This window comes from Alosa pseudoharengus, unplaced genomic scaffold (genome assembly GCF_046254945.1).
Source record: "Alosa pseudoharengus isolate Yale_2024_CS ecotype anadromous, Long Island Sound unplaced genomic scaffold, YU_APseudo_1.1 YU_APseudo_1.1_scf_8, whole genome shotgun sequence".
In the NCBI taxonomy this organism is placed as follows: domain Eukaryota; kingdom Metazoa; phylum Chordata; class Actinopteri; order Clupeiformes; family Clupeidae; genus Alosa; species Alosa pseudoharengus.
In genome coordinates this window covers 25,934,807-25,958,843 of record NW_027468870.1, presented here as the reverse complement: position 1 = coordinate 25,958,843, position 24,037 = coordinate 25,934,807, and the positions used below count along the sequence as shown (strand labels likewise).

General features: G+C 47.3%; 1 protein-coding gene across 3 annotated transcripts in view; it reads right to left on the bottom strand.

The window, feature by feature from the left end:
* Positions 1-4,146: 4,146 nt before the first annotated feature.
* klhl13 (kelch-like family member 13) overlaps positions 4,147-24,037 on the bottom strand; it is an 82,573-nt gene continuing 62,682 nt past the window's right edge. For all 3 annotated transcript variants that reach the window (XM_076274081.1, XM_076274082.1, XM_076274080.1), the window contains 4 exons: positions 21,771-21,967; positions 19,698-20,493; positions 13,280-13,393; positions 4,147-4,784 (listed from right to left, as the gene is read on the bottom strand). In XM_076274081.1, the coding sequence (XP_076130196.1) occupies positions 4,294-4,784; positions 13,280-13,393; positions 19,698-20,493; positions 21,771-21,967 (1,598 nt within the window). In that variant the 3' untranslated portion in view covers positions 4,147-4,293. The remainder of the gene's footprint in view (positions 4,785-13,279; positions 13,394-19,697; positions 20,494-21,770; positions 21,968-24,037) is intronic.

Below are 24,037 nucleotides of genomic sequence, written 5' to 3'. Positions count from 1 at the left end.
ATGTTCAAATTTGTCTTATCAATAAAAAAAAGCAATTCATGCTTTAGACCATTTTAATTTAAAACATTTTAATAACAAACAAAGTACCGGTTCAGGCACCGTTTCAGCACCGGCACCGTTTTAAAAGTATCGATTTAGCACCGGTATCGTATAAAACCCAAACGATACCCAACCCTAGGTCTGACACACATAGAGTGAGGATGCAGGGAGATGCTGCAATGGTTAAGCGCCCAGCGTCTGGAGCCGACGTGAGAAGCCATGTTGGGATGTGAGCTCCCAGTGGGACCAGGAGGCCAAATTCCTTGAAATCGCTTTGAAGACTCATGCGTCCACTGAGGATTCATTAAATTCTAAACATCTAAGGGCGGGAGCATAGGCCACCTGCCGAGCAGCACACTTAAATATTTACGCACGCCTGTCTTTAATATGGGCCATGGTGTCTATTAGAATTTGATCTAGACAGCAAGACATTTTTTAATTATTTGTATGAATTCTGTCTTTACGTGTAAGAGGCAGGAGAGACTAATCTCCAAAATAAGATGAATGGTAAGAAACAAATCTTTACTTACATGCCCTGAAGGCTTGCTGTCCAAAGTGTTCTGCATTTATAAAACTTTTGAATGGTGCTTTCAAAGATGGGGGCATATTGAAATCTTTCCTCTCTTCTTTGATACTCAGGGAGACAAATAAGCATGGTAGACAGCCTGTGAAGAGCATGCTACTTGAACGTGTCCAATGTTTCACCGATGTTCTTCTGCCTTTCTGCCTGTGTAAAGAACTGGAATGAAGTCTGAATAGAGAAAATACTTTTCAAAAAGGAAAGCCGGGGGGGGGGGGGGGCACAGCAGGCTACAGCGCCTGTACCATATACGGGTCCGAGTGCCCAGAGTACCTGCGGGGACCCAGGTTAGAATCCAACCTGCCATTATTTCCCGATCCCACCCCGTCTCTCTCTCCCACTTGCTTCCTGTCACTCTCCACTGTCCTGTCTAAATAAAGGCAAAAAAAGCTCAAAAAATATACTAAAAAAATAAAAAGGAAAGCCACTCAGACCTTACAAAAGAACGTAATATGAGGAGATCTTTATCTTATCTATGCCACTTACCTGCCACTTCATTTGCCCTTTTATGTCATCTAATGTGGCATGCAAGCTTATGTTTTGAAGTCTAATGGTATACATCAATAACTGCATAAAACAAACTGTATCACACAGTCAATGGTACTCATGATGTAGGCTACAGGGCAATATATTTCAGCCAAAACATTTGGTAACACATAATTTGAAGGATACCAACACAGACTCTATAACCAGCATTTAAAAACATGTAGGCATTATCTGAACATTTATGAAGAGCTCGTCACAAAGGAAACTATAAAAGCAAGAGCCACACGTTGCTGAATCGCACCACACAGTGTACTAGAACATGACAATACCACATATCAACATGTTATGTTTTTGTCAGGTCTGTGCCATGTTTTGAATACATATGCAAGCTCTTCATAACCACATGCATTACTCTGTAAATAGATTATATAATAAATAAATAGATATAACAAATATAAATATAATAAATAGACTATAAAATCCTTATGTCGTTATCCTTCAACTAAAGTGTTGCCATCTAAGTTTTCTAATTGACTGACTGTAAAGAGCGGTGTCTTCCAGAGGCACTGGGCAGCTCTGGTGGTCCTGTGTGCATTCCTGGAGGAGGGCGAGAGATAATAGGGACGTCCATAAATCATTTGCTGGGTCACTCACTTTCCACACAAGCAGGAGTCGGGAAGATAAATGGCTAATCAAAGACCCGGGGAAAGGTAATACCTTCAGAGAGTGTTCAGTGTGTGTGCGTGTGTGTGTGTGTGTGTGTGTGTGTGTGGGTGGCTGGGTGTGTGCTCTTGTGTGGATGGACAGAAACACATACAAACACCCAGTTGGGAGAGCTCAGCTTTTAAGCATGAAATAGAAAATCAAAAGCACACTTATACAAGCTGTACTCTCCATGATTGTTAAGATTTGGCTCATGAATTTGCTGCTGATCGGATACCGATCAATTTTATTGATACGACTGCTTACCTCTCTGTCTCTGACAGTTACTCTCTAATACAGAGCATCTGTGCATTCAAGTAACGGAAAAAAAGGAAAGACCGAAAACTTTCTGTTCCGCCAGTGCCAAGGACACACTTACATCTTTATTCTCTCCATTTCTCCTGTCCTCTCCCTCCTCCGCTCTCTTTGTCTTTCACAATTCATCCTCCCTTCTTCTCCTTTCACTCAGCTTTAGTTATCCTGAAACCTTGGACCTTCAGTAGAATTACTGGGTGTAGCTTAAACCAAAGGGGAGTGAGTAAGAATGACAGCATGGACAGAAATGAAGCGTTTGGATATAATCATAACAACAACAGGCCAAGTCAGTGATTTTGTACAGATCATTTAATTTAAGTGTACTGTACAGTTGGGGTAAGATTTCTGGTCTTTGCCTAAGCCTCAACACCGGCCTTCATCTAACCCTGGCCCCATGTGACTTACAAAAACCCACAACAGCAGAGCAAGCAAACACACACACACACGTACACACAAATTATCGTTAACTCACATATAGTCTACCCTCACTTTACTAGACACACAAACACACACACACTATGTGGCCTTGAACTGTATCTCGGTGTTGTGCTCTGGCCTGGATGAAAATAGCTGCAGCCCTAGGCACAGGTATCAAGGTAGGCAGGTGGAGAAGACACACACACACACACACACCACACACATACATACACGTGCGCCCGCTCACACTGTGTGTGAGCAAAGAAAGACTTGGCCATACACAGATGTAATGCTGTTCCTTCTGTCAAAACGAATAAAAATCAAAGTCTTGCTGTGCCATTTTTTTCTCTCACAAATACGCTCACTCTCTCCATGATGAAGCACGCTGAGCCTCTCGCTCTACAACACACACACACACACAAACAATGCTAGGTAGGTTCCACTGGAAACAGGACAGAAGGTGAGTATGACAGGGGGCGGCTGCTGAGCTTCCAGTCCAAGTGTGAGGAAGATTAACACACAGGCTGGACCATATGTCACTACTGAGGGCTTTCCCACACACACACACACACAAACACACACACACATATATAGCCAGATTGTGGGGTCACCTTGGCGACACTTCTGTTTTGGTGTGGTAGGAATAAGTACTACAGATAAGGGAGAAGAGAGAAAGTAAAAAGTGAAGGTGTGAGAGACTCAGACATGAAGGAATGAATGTGAGAATGTTTCAGTGTAAAACTGATCACCTTTGAGTGTGTCTTGTGTAGTGCGGATGTGTCCAGACTTCACACCAAGTCAGATATTTTTTTTTTTTTAGTAAATCTCATTTATTAAACTTATAAAACACCATTTTTTCGAACAGTTCAAGAGCAGGAAGAAGAACTGATAAAAAGGGGGTACTGGGGGGAGGGGGGGGGGGGGTTGAGAGGGTGAGCGTGGGACGGCGCGCCGGGCCACCCCCTGAGTTTCACCTTTAACCTTCGACCTGTCCTGTGAGGTCAGCCCCCTCACCTGCCGCAGACCAACGTAAAATAAAACAAAACAAATAAACAAAAAATCCATCTGACATAATAATAATAATAATAATAAATTCAAAAGACATCAGGTAGAAAAGTTGAATTGCAAAGTCACTCGTTTTCATTCAAGTCAATGTGTGACCATATATATATGTCTGTCTGTGTGTGTGTACTGTATGTGTGTGTGTGTGTGTGTGTGTCTGTTTGCTGCCGAGAAGAAATGAGAGAAAAAAAGGAATATGCAACATGAACATGTAATTAGGTTGCCAAACCGAAAAACTTCAGCATTTCGTTTTTTTCCTCATTGTTTCTCGGGCAATAGAATGGGGGGGTAATTTTCTGCACAGCTCAAGGTGAAGCAGGGCAGTGGCATGATCCTTAAGGGTGTCACTGAAGGCGCCTTCATCAGTCCAACAGGGAAGTGCAAATCATGTATACAGGAGTGTATGTGCAGGCATGTGTGTGTGTATGTGTGTGTGTGTGTGTGTAGTGTAACGGGTGTCAAGGATGGGGGGGGGGGGGGGGGGGGCAATTTTTAATATCCAGACAAAGGGGTGAGAAGGAGGGATGGAGTGACGGGGGGTAAAGGAGGGGGGCCAGGCTGCGTATCCATCCGTCCGTCCATATTGTCCTTCAGTTTGTTCTCTCATGAACCTCTCTCGCTCTCTCTCTGTTTATAACTCTGTCTCTATCAGTCTATCAGTCTCTCTCTTGATCCTCCCCCCCTCTCCATTCTCAAGGCGCCGACAGCGGCGATTCTCGCGTGGGCGAGCCGGCCGACAGGTCCTCGGGCGGGTAGACGGTCAGCGTGCACGCCCGGATGCCGCCCAACGACTCAGGCAGGTCAAACACCTTGTGCCACTCGTCCTTCTCCGGGTCGTACTTCTGCACGATCTCCACCATGCAGCGGTTGTTCCACGAGTAGCCGCCCACCACGTAGATCTTGTTCTCGAAGACGGCCACGCCCACGTCGCTCTGGCCGCGCAGCATGGCGGCGATGGGCGTCCACATGTCCAGCGACGGGCTGTAGTACTCGCACGTCAGCACGTCGTCGTAGTCGCTCGTGCCCCGGAAGTGGTTGCCGCCGATCACGTAGAGCCGGTCGGCCACCGTGCACATGCAGTGGAGCCCGCGCACCGTGGTCATGGGCGCCTTCTGCGTCCACTTGTCCGAGTCCGGGTCGAAGCACATTAGCTCCTTCTGAAAGGTGTCATGGGTGATGCCGCCTAGGAGACAAGAGGGGGGAGGGAGGGGACATAAACATTACTGCATAAACACACACACACACACACTCACGCACGCACGCACGCACCCACGCACGCACGCACACACACACACACACACACACACACACACACACACACACACACACACACTCACACACGCACGCACGCACACGCACGCACACACGACCAACCAACAATCCCTCTGAATAAATGAGACAATAACTAATCATCATCAAAATGCATGTCATTTGTACGCATGCACACACACATGCACCCACACTCACACACACACTCTCTCTCTCTCTCTCTCTCTCTCTCTCTCTCACAAACACATATGCAGATCACTGGTGGCACCAATTAAGAGTATTTTGCTAGTTAGACAACAAAAACACAGTAATCAAAAGAGAGCAAGGCGGATCACTAGCTCCGTCCCAAAAACACACACACACACAATGAGGAGCAGAGCAGAGCAGTGGCATTAATCAGTCAGGCTGTGAAAACAACCTGGTGGCGTTTTAATCGGTGCCACTAAAGCAGGACTAAGCCTCTCTCCCTTCAGCGCTGAGAGAGAGAGAGAGAGAGAGAGAGAGAGAGAGAAGGGGGGGGGGGTGAGGATGATGGAGACACAGATGAAGCCAAGGAAAGAGAAGACGCTTTGACAACAAGCATCAGAATGTGGGAGGGTGCAGATGGACTGTTGTTGGTGTGTCTCCGACGTGTGTTTGTATGATACATGTGCATTGGAGAAGTGAGCAAGTGTGTGTTTGTGTGTTAACACCTGGCATTTCAAACACACACCACTGACTGAGCTTTTCATCACATTAGAAAATCTCTGAATAATGCACACACGCACACGCGCATGCGCGCACACACACACACACACATCCTTCAAAGCACATTATTCTACACCCAGTGAGCACTGAATAATGTAGAGTAATGTAAACACAGACACACACAAACACACACTAATAGCCCTACATACACACAATAATAAATGTGTGTGTGCGCACACACACACACACACACACAATATATAAGTTGCTGAGTGGTGACTGAGACGGAGTGAGGGAGGAGGAAAAGGAGGGGAAAACAGGACATGTCTACAGGGAGGGCTGAAAATAAAGAGGAGCACAATCCCAGCATGCATCTGGGCGGGATCCAGTCAGACCCCCCATCCCCCACCCTCTCCCTTTACTCCCCCCTGCAGAGCAGAAACGCTGTGTGTGTGTGTGTGCGTCAGTTCCGTGAGCATCTGCAATGCATGCTGAACGCAGAGTGAGCGAGACGACGCTCAGAGACACATCTCCATCTTTCTTTCCTCTGCCGTGCGCTCTCCCTCCGTCTCCTTTCATGTCTTCCCATTTGTCTTTCTCCATCTGTCCACTGCTCTCGCAGAATCTGTCCATTCACTTGCGCTCTCCGTCTTGCACCCCATTCGTTCTTAATCTTTGTTGTCATCCTTCCCTCCCTCCCTCCCTCTCCCTTTCTCTCCCTCCATCTCCTCCATCCTCTTAATCGGTTTCTTTCTCTCTGTGTTTACTTCTCCCTCCATTTGCATTCTTTCTTTCTATATGTATTTTCTGTCCATGCCACTCTTCATATATGGAGTCCTATTCTGGCTGTCTCTGTTCTATCCCATAATAACATTACTCCCTCCATCTCCCTGACTCTGTGCATCATGTTAATGAAAGAGTGATGGATGAGTGTGGTTCGTCTCTGGTACACGACTGACACACACACACACACGCACACACACATGCACACACACACCACTGGGTGCAGGAAGAGGTATATTATCTCCTGAACATGATTGTGTGTATATGTGTGTGTGTGTCAGTGAGTGATTGAGAGGGTGTGTGTGAGAGACAGAGAGAAAGAGGGAATGGTGAAGGGAGGGAGGAGGGGAAGGGAGGATATTAAAACCTTTATGAAAGGGCAATGAAAGAAAAACAAGACAGGACGGGTCCATGCCAGCAGAGAGGGGGATGACTGTTTGAAGAAAGAACAAGGAACAGAGGAACATGGGGAAAAATGAAAGAGAGACAGACAGACAGAAAAATAAACGAGAGAATTGAATAACAAAATGAGATTCAATTAAATTCAATTCATGGCAGAGGTACAAATGCATGCGATGGGAGAGGATAGAGGAGCCAATGACGGAAGCGTGCGGCTGATTGATCTCCGTGCCCAAGCTGATATTTCCCCCCCTTCTCTCTGCCTCTGAGTGAATGTGTGTGTGTGTGTGTGTGTGTGTGTGTGTTGGCTCAGGTCTTCCTCATCCACTCCCCGGCACACTAAATGGGGGGGGGGGGGGGCTGCTTTTGATGCTGGCGAATGAGCCTCTTTTTGTTCTTCCCGCTGTTGCCATTCTCCCCAACAGACAGAGAGGATCTTCACATCCAGCCATCATGGGGCTGCAGCGCCGCTGCCCCACACTAGAGTATCTACATACAGGCATTACATTACGGCAGGACTGATCACATGCACCAGTTCTCCCATAGGTAGTTTGTTTGTTTGTTTGTTTAATTTAAAGCCATTTCAGCAACTAAGGCTATTTAATGGCCAGAGCATTGGGTGTTAGAGAAGTTTAAATATGTGTGTTTTTTAAAAAAATCTATGATAGTAAGATATTGTAAAACTTTCAAAAGGTGGGACCTTACTAAAAACATCAACCACAGAATTTTGGTGGTAAAATTGTTGTCTTTCGGTTTTCAAGGCAGGGCCCTTCCATAGGTAGGGAGAGAGAGAGAGAGATGGAGAGAGAGAGATGGAAGGAGGGAGGGAAAACGAGAGCAGAAAGAAAGAGAGGACATGAAAGAAAGACAGCGGAAGTGGAAGTGAAAGAACAAGACAGATAGTGGAGAAAAGCGAGAGAGGTCCGACTGAGTGATGAGAGAACAGAGGAGATAAAAAAAAGGAGGAGCAGCAGAGAGAGAGAGAAGGGGGGAGGAAGAAAGCACAGGAAGGGAAAAAGGCAATGGATGCAAAACGGGAGGCTCAGCATGTTCCAAAAATACTGTAGTGCAGGGTGTGAGAGAGGGATGGAGAGAGAGAGAGAGAGAGAGAGAGAGAGAGAGAGAGAGAGAGGACACAGCCAGGTGTGTCTGTATGTGTGTGTTCCTAAGATGGAGAGAAAATGTGTGTCACTGTTTAGGAGATTCAAGAGACAGTGTGAGTGTGTGTGTGTACACATTCTGGCTGTATCTATCTACAAGTTCCATTAGTTTCTATCTGTATTCTTTGTCTGTCTCCGTGTGTGTGTGTGTGTTATAAAGTGGTATAAAATCTGATTGTGTCTGTGCATACGCGTGTGTCACAGCTGCATGGGTGTTGAGCTCAGAATGTACAAGTGAGCGTGAGAGCTCCAGTCACCTTACAAAGACTTCAAAAAACATACTCATAAACGCTGCCCAGATAGAGGGGATGTGAAAAAGAGAGAGAGAGATTGAGAGAGAGGGACAGAGAAAGAGAGAGGGACGAGTGTCATGGAAACATTTCTGCTCCAGTTGGCATGCTGAGATATAAAATAAAAGACTCTGAGGGGTCAGTCCTGAAGCGGATATTCTATTGACTGGTTTTCAGACTAGTTGGACGCCAACAGCCTTTGATAAAGCCAACAACTCTACATGAGGAACACTGAGCTTTCTGCTGCATTCCTTTCATCCGGTTCCATCAACAGCAACACAACCTACAGAATCAAGACTAATACCTTCCAGCCTACAGGTCATGTTTCAAATAAATGGAGTAGCACACCAACGCCTTGTGCACATCACCTCCTCTCTGTGTAGCAGTCAGTTCACTGCACAAGCTGGACGAAGTTTGACTGTGAGTGGGCAGGTGTGCCATCTCTACCCAGGCACTGGGGGATGGGTGTGTGTGTGTGTGTGTGTGTGTGTGTGGGAGGGGGGGGGGGGTCTCTGTCAGATCAGAGAAGGGTAGGTGGTGGTGAGGGGGGATGTTCCCGTGGATCGCTGCACTATTTGTTAAATGGGCCGGTGGCAGCGGATGGGGCATGTGTTAACGGTGCATGGAGGCAGCTAGCAGGACTCGACGACGAGAGAGAGAAGGGGAGATAGAGGTGCAGAGACAGAGAGAGAGAGAGGTGCAGCGAGAGAGGGAGAGGGGGAGGGAGAGAGAGAGAGAGAGAGAAGGGGAGATAGAGGTGCAGAGATAGAGATAGAGAGATAGAAAGAAAGGTGCAGAGAGAGAGGGAGGGAGGGAGAGAGATGTGTAGAGAGAGAGGAAGGGAGGGAGAGAGATGTGTAGAGAGAGAGGAAGGGAGGGAGAGAGATGTGCAGAGAGAGAGGGAGGGAGGGAGAGAGATGTGTAGAGAGAGAGGAAGGGAGATGGACACAAAACAAAGGCAGAGAGAGATGGAGCGAGAGAGAAAGAGGAGGGGAGGCAACCCTTCAAGCCTGTAGCCACACTCTCACGCGCAATGCTTCTTCACGCTAAATTGAGCTGGACTACCTCAAGCATTAAAGACGAGGCAGACTCCAGAATCTTCTTTGCATGTCAAGGGTTTGTGTGTGTGTGTGTGTGTGTGTGTGTGTGTGTGTGTGTGCCAGGGCATTGTGTGAGAAGTTAAAGATTGTAGGTCTTACCCATTGATCTTTAATAAAAGACTCCAACTAAAAGCATGTTATTATAAATAGATCAGAGGTCTTCCCATCAAGGCCTGGCATAAATAAACATGAGCCGACTTCAGAGGCAGCAAGGGGAGGTTGAAGACCACTGAGCGTGTGCAACATCACAAGGTCATGGTAATGGATCAGAAGACACTGGAGTGGCACTGCTCATCTAACAGAGAGATCCTCTTCTGGTCTGAAACATCTGAGCAGGACCAGGGGAAGGACACTGCAGCTGGGGTTCCAGCCAATGTTTTAATGCACGTTTTGATTCCAACAAGAAATCCTGACCGGAAACACATGAAATGCACATTCAATATTCTAATGCACATTGAAATTTAATTCGCTTGAGGGAGGTGAATTAACTCTCAATTAAGGTTGCTTAATGCCATTAAGGTTGATGGAAACAATTTATTCACATTTATACCGGTACTTGCGTGTTTCCGTAATGTTGCCTTTATGACATTTTCATCCCACCCTTCAGAACTCTAATTAGGAGAATGTCCATTTTTAACAGTGGATGGAAAATGTACGCAGATGCGTACATTCTTGAGCCGAATTTTCATGAATATGCATTAGGGCACGTAGGTCACTTTACGTCTTTAGACAAAAATTCGATTTTACAATCTATTCAATGAACACTTGTCTCAAAAATCGAACAGGATTTTTTTACAAAAGTGACAGCCCTAATATGCATAGAATATGCAAATGAGCTGCATGGAAACCAAGCAACAATCAAGTAGTACTCTGAGGTAAGGAAACAAAGCACCATTAATTAATAATTAAATAAATAATTCATTACTGTTTCTTTTCTTTTTTAAAGTAATTTTTAGCCTTTTATGGACAGGAAATGTGTGGGAGAGAGATAGGGTGAGGAGTTTGGGTTATTACCTCAGGGCCGACTGGATCCTGGATCTTTGTGGGCATTGGGTCTGCATGTGGTGCTGGATGCCAGCTCCCCTGCTCCCCCATAATCATTTATTTATGACCCAACACGGGTGTGGTGTGTGTGTGTGTGTGTGTGTGTGTGTGTGTGTACTGAGGAAGGAGATGAAGGCTGAATGGCACAGCAGACATGACACCTTCCAGGTCTCCACCTTTCTCAGGCAGACATTAGGGTTTTCTCTAACACCAAGCCGCTTGTCATCTACCTTGTTCTCCAACGCGCTCCCATTCTCTCTCTCTCTCTCTCTCTCTCCCTCTCTCTCTCTATTAGTCACAGAAGGAGAAAGTGGGGCTCATCTCCATAAAGCGGGATTTGAGTTGCAATCCTGTGAGGAGAACAAGTGACGGCTGGAATCCTACACATGCAGGATTATTGCAGCAGCGCCGGCTTGGACCAATGGGAGAGTGCAAGAGGAACGAGGGAGAAACAAAGAGCGAGGGAGAGAAAAGAACAGGGAGCGACAGAGACAGACTCTCAAATGAGCGAGAGAACATGGTGGGAAAGGAGAAAGAGGTGAAGGTGGGGATGGAGAGAACATTCAAGAAAGCTAGTGACAGGGCAACAGAAAGAGAGAGACAAAGACAGAGAGAGGGAGAGAGAAAGAAAGAGAGAGAGAGCAGTAGTCTTTAGCAGTGGTGTAGTTCTTGTGTAACCATGCTGTGGAGCTGGCCTGTGTGCATGTGTGCATGTGTGTGTAGTGTACAGGTATGTGTATATGTGTGTGTGTGTGTGTTGATGTGGAGCGCAGGCTTTGATTCCAGGCTGGGCTGCTGAACTCGGACTCCAACTCAGGCTGCAGCTGAGGCCATCCTTAAAAATATTTTCGTTTGCCGTAACCCGACCGACCCTGTCAATTTAGAACCGACCCAAATATTTATTTTTTTCCCCTTTTAGTCCGACCGACTTGCCGGTTGTAAACTTGCGTTAATACCGACCGATTGTTTTTTTTACTCTAAACAACCAATACAAATGCAATAAAATAATATTTATTTTAGTAGGCCCAAGTATTGTGAATATAAATTGCCTACATGCAAACGTGGCTCACTTAAATAAAACCCTGTGGCGTCATCTCTACACCATTGGTTTTACGCATGTCACACTATGGCCTACGCTTCGTTTCATTCACACAAACTGATAACGCTTTTACTTGGCACGAAGTTCTGGAAGAACTGTGGCCAGAACTTTTCTCATCCCTTCTCCCCCCCCTAGTCTAACGGTGACCGTGTCGGAGTATTGAAATTGGTTGTGGTCTATTTAGCATTTCTCAAAATATGGGTCCGCAACATGAGTAGTGGAGTGAAATTTGGCCCGGTGCTTCATTTGATAATTTGCTGCGCAGTTGATCAAGAAACCGCGGATCGACGAAAAAATAAAACAAACGTTTCTGCTATCGATGTCATTAAACATGGAGCCCTACAATTAAGTGGTGGTATGAACATTCATTCAATGCGCGTCTGCGCGAGAGAAACTGAAACTAATCGATAACGTTGGTATCAAAGCTCCGCTTCAACCTGTTGGAAGGCTATTTATTTATTTAACGAAACTTAATAGAACGACGTTTTTTGGAACTTCCTTAGAAACAGAGCAGATCTGTATAATACACTGTATAGCATTGAGTATTGTATAGTCAAATTTCAATATAACGTGGCCAAGAGTTATTGTAGCCTTCTTTCTGGGTACATGTAGATGAGCCCTATGACCCCAAAGTCTGCCATGACCGGGCCTCCGGTCAAAGAAGTTTGAGAAAGACTGGTCTATATAACCTGCATCAGAATGAGGTTTGCAATGGTGCGCCTGAAGGCACAGGTTGAAGACCCAGTCAGTTACGTCACAATATGCACATTTGTGTAAATTCATTCCTACGTAATCACCATGATCAAAATTTTACTTTTTTTTTACTTTGAATCTTGAAAAAAAAAAAACATATTGACCTACCTACCGACCCATTTTTAATTTTTTTTGGCTGTTACTGCAAACAAAAATATTTTTAAGGATGGCCTGAGAGAAGAAGCCACGGGGCTCCATCACACATTTTACTCATGCAAACACCGCCCACACGCACACACACACACACACACGCACACACACACACACACACACACACACACACACACACACACACACACAGTTACATTGTAAGGGCTAGATGGGCTGGACAGACAGTGATGTATAATGTATACAACAAACACACACAGAAGAAAAAAAAGAGACAACAAAGACAACCAAACTGTGACACACACACACACAGACAGACAGACACACACAGAGGGAACAATAGAATAGCATGCTATAAAGCCCTGGCAATAAGAGTGTGCTCAGGCTGTGACCACAGCGTGACACTGGGGCTCTCTCATATCTCATTAGCACACACAGTCAACAAGACAACACTCATCTGCTCCTCACATCCCATCCCAAACGGCTCCAGAGATGTGATGCTCATCTCCAGGGAGACAGACAGACAGACAGACGTGAGTCAACACACACACACACACACACACACACACACACACACACACACACACAGTGAGATCTCAGAGCGAGTGTTGTGAGGTCAGAGCAGGTCGCGGTGGAGAAGCCATCTCCTCCATCCGCGCTCCCTTTAGGCCCGACTTCCAACTTTTAATTAGATTTAAAATGGTGCAAAAAAACTTTCAAATTACTTCCACAGTCTCTCTGCTCCTTTCGCTCCATCTCTCATGAGCACTGGCTCTCACAAACACATCGTAAACAAACACAAACACACCCCTCTTGCTCGATCACTCACTCAAAAAATAGTAACAACAAACACACACTCTTGCTCTTTAATGTATACCCACACTCACACATATAATCAAAAAGTCTCTCACACACACACACACACATGCACACACACACGCACACACACACACACACACAAACACACACACACACACAGCGCGTACCTGAAATGTACATGAGTCCTCCGTAGACCGTGCCTGCGTGGCCGTAGTGCGGCTCGTTCATCTTGGCCACGTACGTCCACTCGTTGGTCCTGGGGTTGTAGCACTCCACAGTGGCTGCAAGGGGGACAGACAGAGGCAAGGGGGACAGACAGAGACAGGGGAGAACCACACCATTAGCATCCCGTCATTACGGGCCATTACAGCCCTGCTCTGCACACGGGCTCCACACCGCACACAGCAGCTAACTGCTACCGTCTGTGAGACTGAGACTGGGACCAATGGGACCTGACGAGTCAACCACCTAGAAAATATATATGTAAATATACAGCACACATGCCCACACACACATACACACTCTCACACACTATTCCTCTCTCTTACACGTGTGCGCGCGCACGCACGCACTTCCACTCTCTCTCACACACAGACACACACACACACACACAATTCCACTCTCTCTCACACACAGACACACAGACACACACACACACACACACACAATTCCTCTCTCTTACACGTGTGCGCGCGCGCACGCACACACTTCCACTCTCTCTCACACACAGACACACACACACAATTCCACTCTCTCTCACACACAGATACACACACACACACACACACACACAATTCCACTCTCTCTCACACACTGACACGTCTACACACACAACACCACAGCAGGCAATAGAATTGGGGCTCTCGCTGTGTTTATGCAGTGTGAACAGAGGTGAGTGCATTCACCTCATCTCTGGGTGTCTTTCCTCTGCCATGCATGTGTTTACCCAGGCAGAAATACACCCAGCGCCGCTAGCATTCATCATGTCTCATCACTCTCGCCCTCACACACACACACACACACCCAGAGATCACACACACACACACAGACACACCCAGAGATCACACACACACACACACCCAGAGATCACACACACACACACACACACACACACACACACACACACACACACCCAGAGATCACACTCACACACACACACCCCCAGAGATCACACTCACACACACACACCCAGAGATCACACTCACACAGACACTACCAGGGCAGGCACTCTCGTTTATCATGTATGTAGCCCAAACTAATCAATGTCTTATGAAGGGGAATAATAGAAAAACCACAACGCGCTTCACAGAAAGACACAGTGACTTTCAGGAGTTTTCCACTCATCTCTTCAGTGAGACTGTGTGTGTGTGTGTGTGTGTGTGTGTGTGTCTTTTCAAATATTTTAGCGATGACATGCTAATGTAGCCTCTTTTGGATTTCTCTGCTGATGAAAGAGCTTGAGTGTTGGTGTCTCTCTCTCTCTTTCTCTCTCTCTCTCTCTCTTTCTCTCTCTTTCTCTCTCTGACACACACACACTCAACTCCCTGTCCTACCCACATCCAATGTACCAACATATCAAACCAGCTAAAATGATGCGAACTCGCAAACACAACAACACCCCCCCCCCCCCTGTCTGTCTGTCTGTCTGTCTGTCTCGCTCTTGCTTCCGTTTGTTCTCTCGATTTTCTCTTTTCTCTCACTCCCTCACACACACACCCCCACAGACACACACAGGAAAGAGATAATATCACTTAAATGAAAAAAAAAAAACACACCACAATATTATTTGGATTACGGAGGCTGGGGATGCATGTCCCGGGGTTTTTCACAAATACACCTCCGCACCAGCCAGCTCCTCCACTGCCGCTGCTCTCGTCCAACTCATTAGTCATTCTTAAATAATTTCCTTTAAATAGCCAGGGAGACGGAGAAGAATACTGGAGCCTTCACGAAACCTCCCAGAGCTCCTAAATGAAGTAATAGCCCATCCAAATACACACACACACTTATCTCCTTGGAGTGTTGATGCTTCAAGGTAGGGATGGAACTAAAGTGACTAGCGGCAGAGCTCCTGGGCAAACACAAGAGCTAAATAAGGACCAGCAGAGAGGCATCAGAGACTTGAAGAGAGGTCTCATAACCCTATATGCACGCACACACACACACACACACATCATTCCTTCCTCTGTTTGAAGAATAGATGTGTGGGTGTTTGTTATGTAGACGAAGAGTAGGTGTGTTACATAGCTGATAAGGCTCATATGTAAACACAAGTCAAAGAACTTTTCATTAAGAGGGTTTACTTTTAATATATCATCCAACTCCTAGATAAAGTGATAAGCAGAGAATAGGAATGTGTTTATCTATATGCATGCCCTTCTCTCTGTGTGTGTGTGTGTGTGTGTGTGTGTGTGTGTGTGTGCGCGCGTGTGTGTGTGTGTTTACTGTAGGGATGATACCTCCAGGTCTAACAGTGCAGCAGTAGGTCCATTTTACACAAGCAAGCATTTTCTGAATATAAAGAATAAGCCTCACTGAGACCTGGGAGTCTTGGGATGTGAAATTACAAAGAGGAGCTTACCAAGAGGGCACGTACCTCAGGGGGACAAAAACAAAAACAAACTTTGCATTCTCTCAGTTTCTCAAAGACAATTAATCAACTTGAGGAATGAATATTCAGCAAATGGGAAGTCATTATTCTCGGCAGACTAGTTTGAACTGGGTTGGGGTGTGGGGTTGGGGTGTTTTATTCTGTGAAAAGCACATACTGACCAAAAGGCTATAATATCCATGCCCCAGAGACACACGGAGGGACTTGACCAACGGTGATGTGATCGCCATGGAAACAGTGGCCATTGGGGAAGACAGTGGGCAGGAGGTTTGGTGCAGAGGGAGGGACACACACACACACACACACACACACACAACTAGGGCCACCAACAGAGGTGTCAGCCAAGCAGGATGCGTCCAGCCGTGGTGTTCTTCCAGAACGTTCTGAGCAGGGGGCGCCAAAATGGCCCTTTTTGCCCCGAGTCTTGAGATTTTACCCAACTGTCTAACGACCTGGCACACGCTAACCAGACCACCACTGCACAGAGACGCTGACAGATGTCCACCCAGAGACTGGCTATGGACAGTGCTCTTTGGAACTGAACTCAGTGTGTGTGTGTCTGTGTGGGTTCATCTGACTATTAAATGTGTGTTGTGGTGCACTGTGTGTGTGTGTGTGTGTGTGTGTGTGTGTGTGTTTGTGGTGCATGTGTGTGCTTGCACAATCTCTCAGCTCATTGGCCCCAGCATATCTGGCACGTTAATGAGCAGAATTCCATTAGGGCGTTCACCCAGAAGTCACCGGAGTACGTCCGGCCAATCCCCGCTACCCTGCAGAGAACGACCTGGTTTCTATAGCAACCACTGACCAGTGCCATTAGGTGAGGTGTGTGTGTGCATATGTGACTGTGTGGACATATGTGGGTGCATATGTACGTGTTCATGAATAGGAGTGTCACGATTTTGGTTTTAAGTTGAAAATCGATTGAAATTACATCTCGAACATCTCGGTCTCGCAGTTATGTGCAACTGCGTCGGAGGTAGCCTGATAATAATATAATAATAATACAGTCGATTTGTATAGCGCTTTTAATGGAGAGAGCTAACATGTAAACAGAGGACAGACACTTTTAAGAAGATGGGGGCGGGGTTGTTGTAGTAGAGAACCATATGATCCTCATTTCATAGCACCCTTGGTAAAAAAGCTGAGCTCCTCCATAACACCTGCAGAAAACAATCTCTGGCGCCGCCACTGGTGACACCCCTATTCTGGTAGCACATTTTCTTAGAGGAATATGGAGGAATGCACACACACACACACACACTAATGCTGATGAAGGACAAGTTGTACCTGAGCGGAGAGGATGAGGAGTGATGAAGGGCTTCGGTGAGTTCCACTGTAAAGTGTTGATGCTGCACTCCAGGTAGATTAGCAGCCTGGGTAATAACTTTTCTGCTACCTCATCACACAGTGTGTGTGTGTGTGTGTGTGTGTGTGTGTGTGTGTGTGTGTGTGCTCTTTGCAATGCCTGTTTGAGGTCTGGAGTGTAAGAGTAGCTGTCACAGTGTCGTTTTGAGAGGTTGTGACTGTATGTATCTGAAGAGTACATGCATAAGTTATTATTATTTTGTGTATGTATGTGTGTTCTTGGATTCATATTTTCAGCCTGGGGAAGCAACATCTACTTTAGAAACATACTTTAATGTATGAATAAACGTATGTGCCACACACAAACACACACACACACAGACCTCCGACTGAGCACCAGCAGCATAGGGGGACACCTCCTCTGCTTCAGGTAGTGCACATGGAAACGGAGAAAGGGAGAAAGGCAACATCCACACTCTGTACATTTCAAAATCAAATTCCAGCCTCTCAGATACAGGCAAATGATATCAAAGCACGTCCTGTTGGAGAGCACTTGAGGGAGATTGCCAAAGCATTTCCAGGGAATGCGCCTGCACATCTAAACAAAGATTGGGAGGGCATACATGAACAAGATGAAGAGTCCATCATTAGAGGCATTTGCTGTGCCTTGGCACATAGAGTTCTGGAATATTTCAGAGAGAGAGAAAAAGAGAGAGAGAGAGAGAGAGAGAGAGAGAGAGAGAGACACCCAGAAACATCTTGTCTCACACTAAAACTACTCACTACTGTGGAGAGACATAAAAGAACTTGTCTGAGACATCGTGTAGCTCTCGCTCAGGCAGTTGAAAAACAGCAGCACATACAAGAGAGGACACACACTCACACAAAACCACTCCCTCTCATCATTTCATCCTCTCTGACACTCACACAAACACACACAGGAGCTCTCCATCCTCCTTGAATACCAGGCTGAAGCCTCCCCCTCCCATATACCAGGCAAGCATGTCTCCATCTCCTCCCCTAAAGCTCTTATAAAACCAGCCCACACACCTCTCACACTCACACACACACACACACACACACACACACACACACACACACACACACACACACACACACACACACACACACACACACACACACACACACACACACACACACACACACTTAAAGAAGGGCATGCCTATATACACATGCATTCCAATCCTCTGCTTATCTAACCCCGGATATCTTAAAAATCTTTCGAGGCAACTCCAAATCGCTATGTGACACGAGGCCAACTCTGCGTGCCGTTTATATCCACTAACTAGGCCACTCCACAAACTCCAACACCAGAAGAGGCTCACAAGGGCTATAGTCTTCCCAGTGTTTCACTTTTACCCAAGCAGGTCCACCTAAGGCCATCACACCACCCTCCCTCCTCCACTTCACACTCTCTCACACACAAACACAGGGGCGCGCGTACGCACACACACACACACACACTTTTATACCTACCCCAAAAACCCTTCAAATGGGTCGCGACGCAAAAGAGTGCGGCGCGGGACATGTTTTGAAAGCTCTATGCGGGTGGGATGAGAGAGGTGCGTTTGCGGGTGCAGGAGAAACTGATGATTCACTGCACTCCCGCAAATTAAATATATGTGTAAAATAACATATAGAAATGATTAAAGTAGTGTATAGAATTACAGTTGAGCTGGATATTGTGTTAGGCAGCATTAGAAAACGGGGTTTAAGCAGCCTTACTGACGGATATTGTCGTTTAGGCCTACGCGGATTCAATTCTCTCATGCTGCTCCGTTGTTATCGAAAGCCTTTCTAAAGAACGGATGCCGGCTAGCATAGCTGTGTTACAGCGATCATTCAGAATCAAGAAACTTTAAAATCAGACATCTGGCAGTCTTTTTCTGTTGTGTGTCAAGTGCGCCTTTTGTGAGACCGAAGGCAAAACTGAATATCCCTCCTGCATATCCTGCGGGCTTTTGCGGGCGGGAGCAGGACATATTGGTACAGATGCGGGCGGGAGCAGGGTTAAAAATGACACATTATTGCGGGAGCGGGACAGAATGTTGCGGGAGCAGACCTCTACTTCAGAGCAACACTTGTCCTCGTTGAAGTGCTCTCCTTACCCTGCTGATTCATATCTTCAGCTTCATCCAAACAGCCGACAGTGATCATTAGTGCTGTTGACATTGTCCTTCTCCGTCCCCTGCCTGATCAATTATCTGCTTAAGTTATGTTTCATGCAGACACCACCCTCAAGATACTTTTCCATGTCAGAGTTGATTTAACAAACACTCATTGGCACGCACCCATGCAGTGACACACACACACACACACACACACACACACACACACACACACACGCACACGCACACGCACACGCACACGCACACGCACACGCACACGCACACGCACACACTATAGATTAATGATCTGTGAAAATGCTGCCCTGACACAAACATTCATACACAATCACACAGTCATAATCCATATCAGTCAGATGTGCAACACAGTGAGTATGGACCGTACAGTGGCCTCACACATCTGAACCTGTCCTTGCGCACATAGATATTGTAATGGCAATATGAGTGCTGCTGCACACACACACAGATAAACACACACACACACACACACACACACACAGATAAACACACACGTCTTACCCAGCTCGCCAGCGGCATTCCTCCCGCCCACGGCGTACAGGTAACCCTTGAGCGCACTCAGGTGGAAGAAGGTGCGCTTCTCGTTGAGGCACGCCACCTGGATCCACTTGTTGTAGCGCGGATCGTAGCGGAAGACCGTGTCCACCGCCGTCTTGCCCTTGGTGTCGTAGTTGCTCTGGCCGCCCACCACGTACAGAAAGTTGCCGATGACGGCGATGCCGTGCTGGTAGCGCGGTGCGTCCATGGGCGCCAGCGCCTTCCACTCGTGCGCCTTCTCGTCGAAGAGCCGCAGCTCCTTGCTGACCACCAGCTGCTGCCGCAGCACGCCGCCCAGCGTCACCAGGTGCGCGGCGTCCGAGCGGATGGCCGTGCGCTCCGACTGCATGACCGGCTGCATGTAGGGCATCATCTGGTAGTTGCTGGCCTCCAGCAGCAGGTTGACGCACGTGTTGTCCGTGCGCATGAAGTCCACCGTCTGCACGTGGTTGATGAGCTCGCTCGGGCTCATGAGCGGGAAGCGGATGTTGCGCATGAGCCGCGCGGCGTGCTCCATGCGGCCGTCCTCGGCGCGCAGCCAGCGGCACGCCGCCTTGAACAGCTCCAGCTCGCCGCACTGCTTCAGCGCGTTGCTGGCCAGCACGAAGGCCAGCCGCTCGAAGGGCAGCTTGACGAACTCGCCCGTGGCCAGCAGCGAGGGGAAGTTCTTCAGGATGAAATTGTTGACGTACTTGTCCACCTCCGTCAGATTGTAGGTGTTGGCGATGCGGCCCACCTCCACACAGTTGTCCAATGAGACCTGGTGTTGACGGGGGCGGAGTGGGGGGTTGGGGGGTGGGTGGATGGAGAGGAATGGGTTAAAGGGGGGTGGGGTGTCATAAGAGGATTATCTCTTATGGATAATGGATGTTCTCTTGCATTCGTTCACCTCTACTCAATTAACTGAAAGGTTTGCAATGCTACCTAATAACATTAGCAGAGAGTGAGACTGTATTCACTTACCAACAGCACCATCTTTAATTGCCTCCTTTGCCAGGAAAGATTTCAATTTCAGTTTCTCTCTTAACTGGCACACAGTTTACAGAGTTTTATATTTTTTTCTCTGCCTTCATGAATGTCACAAGCGCTGTAGAGCATTAATGCTAAATACCCCCTGGAGGGGCATCGGTCTGGATGCCAGGCTGTGTGCAGGTAATGAAACGTGTCTAAATGCCAACCTCGACGTTAGCCGTGTCCTGACCGGTGCGGGGAGGAGAGGGATTTTATTACATCTGACTGGCCAGCCCCAGGCCCCCTTGCAGGGATGGACCTGTCTGCTTTACAGCAAGCGGTCCACTCTGGAACACATCCAGCTCTAATCTGCCTACACACACACGCACAAGCGCACGCACACACACGCACACGCACACGCACAAGCACACACACACGCACACACACACGCACACGCACACACGCACACACGCACACACGCACACACGCACACACGCACACACGCACACACGCACACACGCACACACGCACACAAGCACACACACACACACACACACACACACACGCACACGCACACACACACACACACACACACGCACACGCACACACACACACACACGCACACACACGCTAAACTTGATTTCATTTGGGGAGTTTTTACATGATGTTAGGCCAGACGTGCTCAAACACAGAGAGCAAATGAACATCAGTGTCCTCCCAGCTAGCGTGATGGATTACTCCAAACACACAGACCCGACATTCTCATTCTCATCAACACGCACTTTGGGAACAAATATGGGAGAGGAGTCCATCAAATCACTGAAGTATCAGATATGTTTGATTATTCTCAGACAAGTAAATACATCAAGGTCACAGATGCTGATTGTAGCGATCAACGGTCCCCATAACAATAAGCCTAATCAGGTTCACTAGCTAATCAGTAGACTGAACACAGAAGTCTGGCACTCCAGGCTTGTTTGCACTGGTCTATGGCTATGCGCAAACTGCTTTGTGTGTGCATATGTGTATATGTGTGTGTGTGTATCTGTGTGTGTGTGAGTGTGTGTGTGCGCTTTGTTCCCTTACCCCGGAGATGAGAAAGACCTTGCAGAAGTCGAGCACGGGGAGAATCTGCAGGAAGCTGGCTGCCTCCAGAGTGTCCTGAAGGTTCTCCATGTTGAGCGAGAGCTTGGCTGTGTAGATGAAGTCGATGATCTTCTTCAGTCCTATCCGATTTACACCGTGAAGCTTAATACACATCAAATCCTGCTCCTTCATCCCACCTGAGAGAGAGAGAGAGAGAGAGAGAGAGAGAGAGAGGGAGAGAGGGAGGGAGAGAGAGAGGGAGAGAGGGAGGGAGAGAGAGAGAGGGAGTGAGAGAGAGGGGTGTGGAGAAGACATGTCCCGAAATAAAAGACAGATAAAAGAGCGAGACAAAGAGAGGGAGGTGAAAGCAATAAAGAGAGGGAAGGAGAGATGAGGAAGAGGAGAGAGGGGAGGGAAGGAGAAGTAAGATGATTAAATTCAGAGCCCGTAAAACACACAAGGCTGACCCATTTCTGTTTACGGGTGTGGTAACCAAACAACACCTCAATGCCAACTGTCTTTCTCTGCTGGTGATGGATGAAGAGATGGAGAGAGAGAGAGAGAGAGAGAGAGAGAGAGAGATAGAAAGAAAGAGATGAAAACAAATAGACAAGACAAAGTGAGTGAGTGAAACAGTGGAAATCTGAAAAACAAGGGGAGAGAGAGAGAGAGAGGCGGAAGAAGATAGAGAGAGAGAGGAAGAGGAAGATAGAGAGAGAGAGGAAGATAACAGGCACCTCACAGATGACAGATACAAAATGAGAGAGATGGATGGAGGGATAGAAAGAGAAAGAAAGAGGGAAGGAGAGAGTGAAGGCTGAAGGAGGGCGCGTGAAGCAGACAGCTGAAGAGGGGATGAGTCAGCAGCCCCGAGTGGGCACACACACACACACACACACACACGCACACACAACCTCCGACCGGATCTCTAACAGGATCCTTGGACCTCTGGGGGTGGTTAAGGTGGGATGGAGGGGGGGTTTGGTGGATGAACTTTATGAGGAAGCCTACTGCTGCTCAGACCCGGCAGGACTAAAACCACATACACACACAGGCACACACCAGACGGGTAGAGAGCGTGGCCCTGATACATCCACCACTCAACTCCTGCATCCACTTCAGCGCACAGCATCACACAAAAGCACTGAGCATGCGGATTAATTCAAAAGTACTGGGTCAGAGCTCCCTCCCTCCCTCACACACACACACACACAGAAACACAAGCACACACACACGTCTAATCTGACAAACTGCATCTCATCAAACACATGCTGCACAACAACATGCACTTTCATAAGCCTAAATAGAAAACAACGCACACGAAAAATAGAAAAATGGCACATGAAAAATACATGGGTTGCACGTGGGTTTTACAATGGACTGAGACGGCATACAGTGAAGACAAACAAAATAAACAAAAACAACAGACATAACCATCGGGGTCAAAAAGATTTGCAGGTAAAAGAATCGTCTTTAGTACGCCAATCTATCCCTGCTTTATCCTTGTCCTCCACGTCTCTTTGTCTCGTTGTGGTCAACACACGTGAACACCCTTCCACACACACACACACACACGTACTCACTCACACACACACAGGTGTGATGAGTGGAAGATATGTGGTTGGCCCTGTGGAATGTAGTTATTGGATTGGGGAGGCAGGGGCCAGTGGCAGCAGGGAAAGCCAGGTGAGGACACGACTGTGCTCTCTCTCTCTCTCTTACACACACACACACACACACTGCACTTCTGGAACATTCTGTCAGCCAGCCGCTTAGCAGAGCCACAGCCCTGAGCGCCAGTCCCAGTGGGCAGTCACAGGCACGTTTACATCCAGAGAGAGAGAGAGAGAGAGAGAGAGAGAGAGACAGCCTACAGACACACAACAGAGAGGCCAAATCTCTTAAACCAAGACACCAGCAGGACTGACCTCTCTTTCTCACCCTTTCTACACATACTTTCTCTCTCTCTCTCACACACACACACACACACACACACACACAGACACAGTGATAAAGACCCTGACACGGCTGCCAGAGATAAAGAGTGGGGCGAGAGTGTTTCGTTATTAATCAATTACGCAGTCAAAGAACCTGCATTGATTATCAGTTTATCACTAATCCCTGTCTGGCCTAAATAGCAACGCTCTAACACAAATACGCAAGCGCACACACACACACACACACACACGCACAAACCGTGTCTCCCTTTCATTTTCACTCTGTACATTTCCTTTGTTTCTATTTTCCATGCTGTTACCATCCGTCTG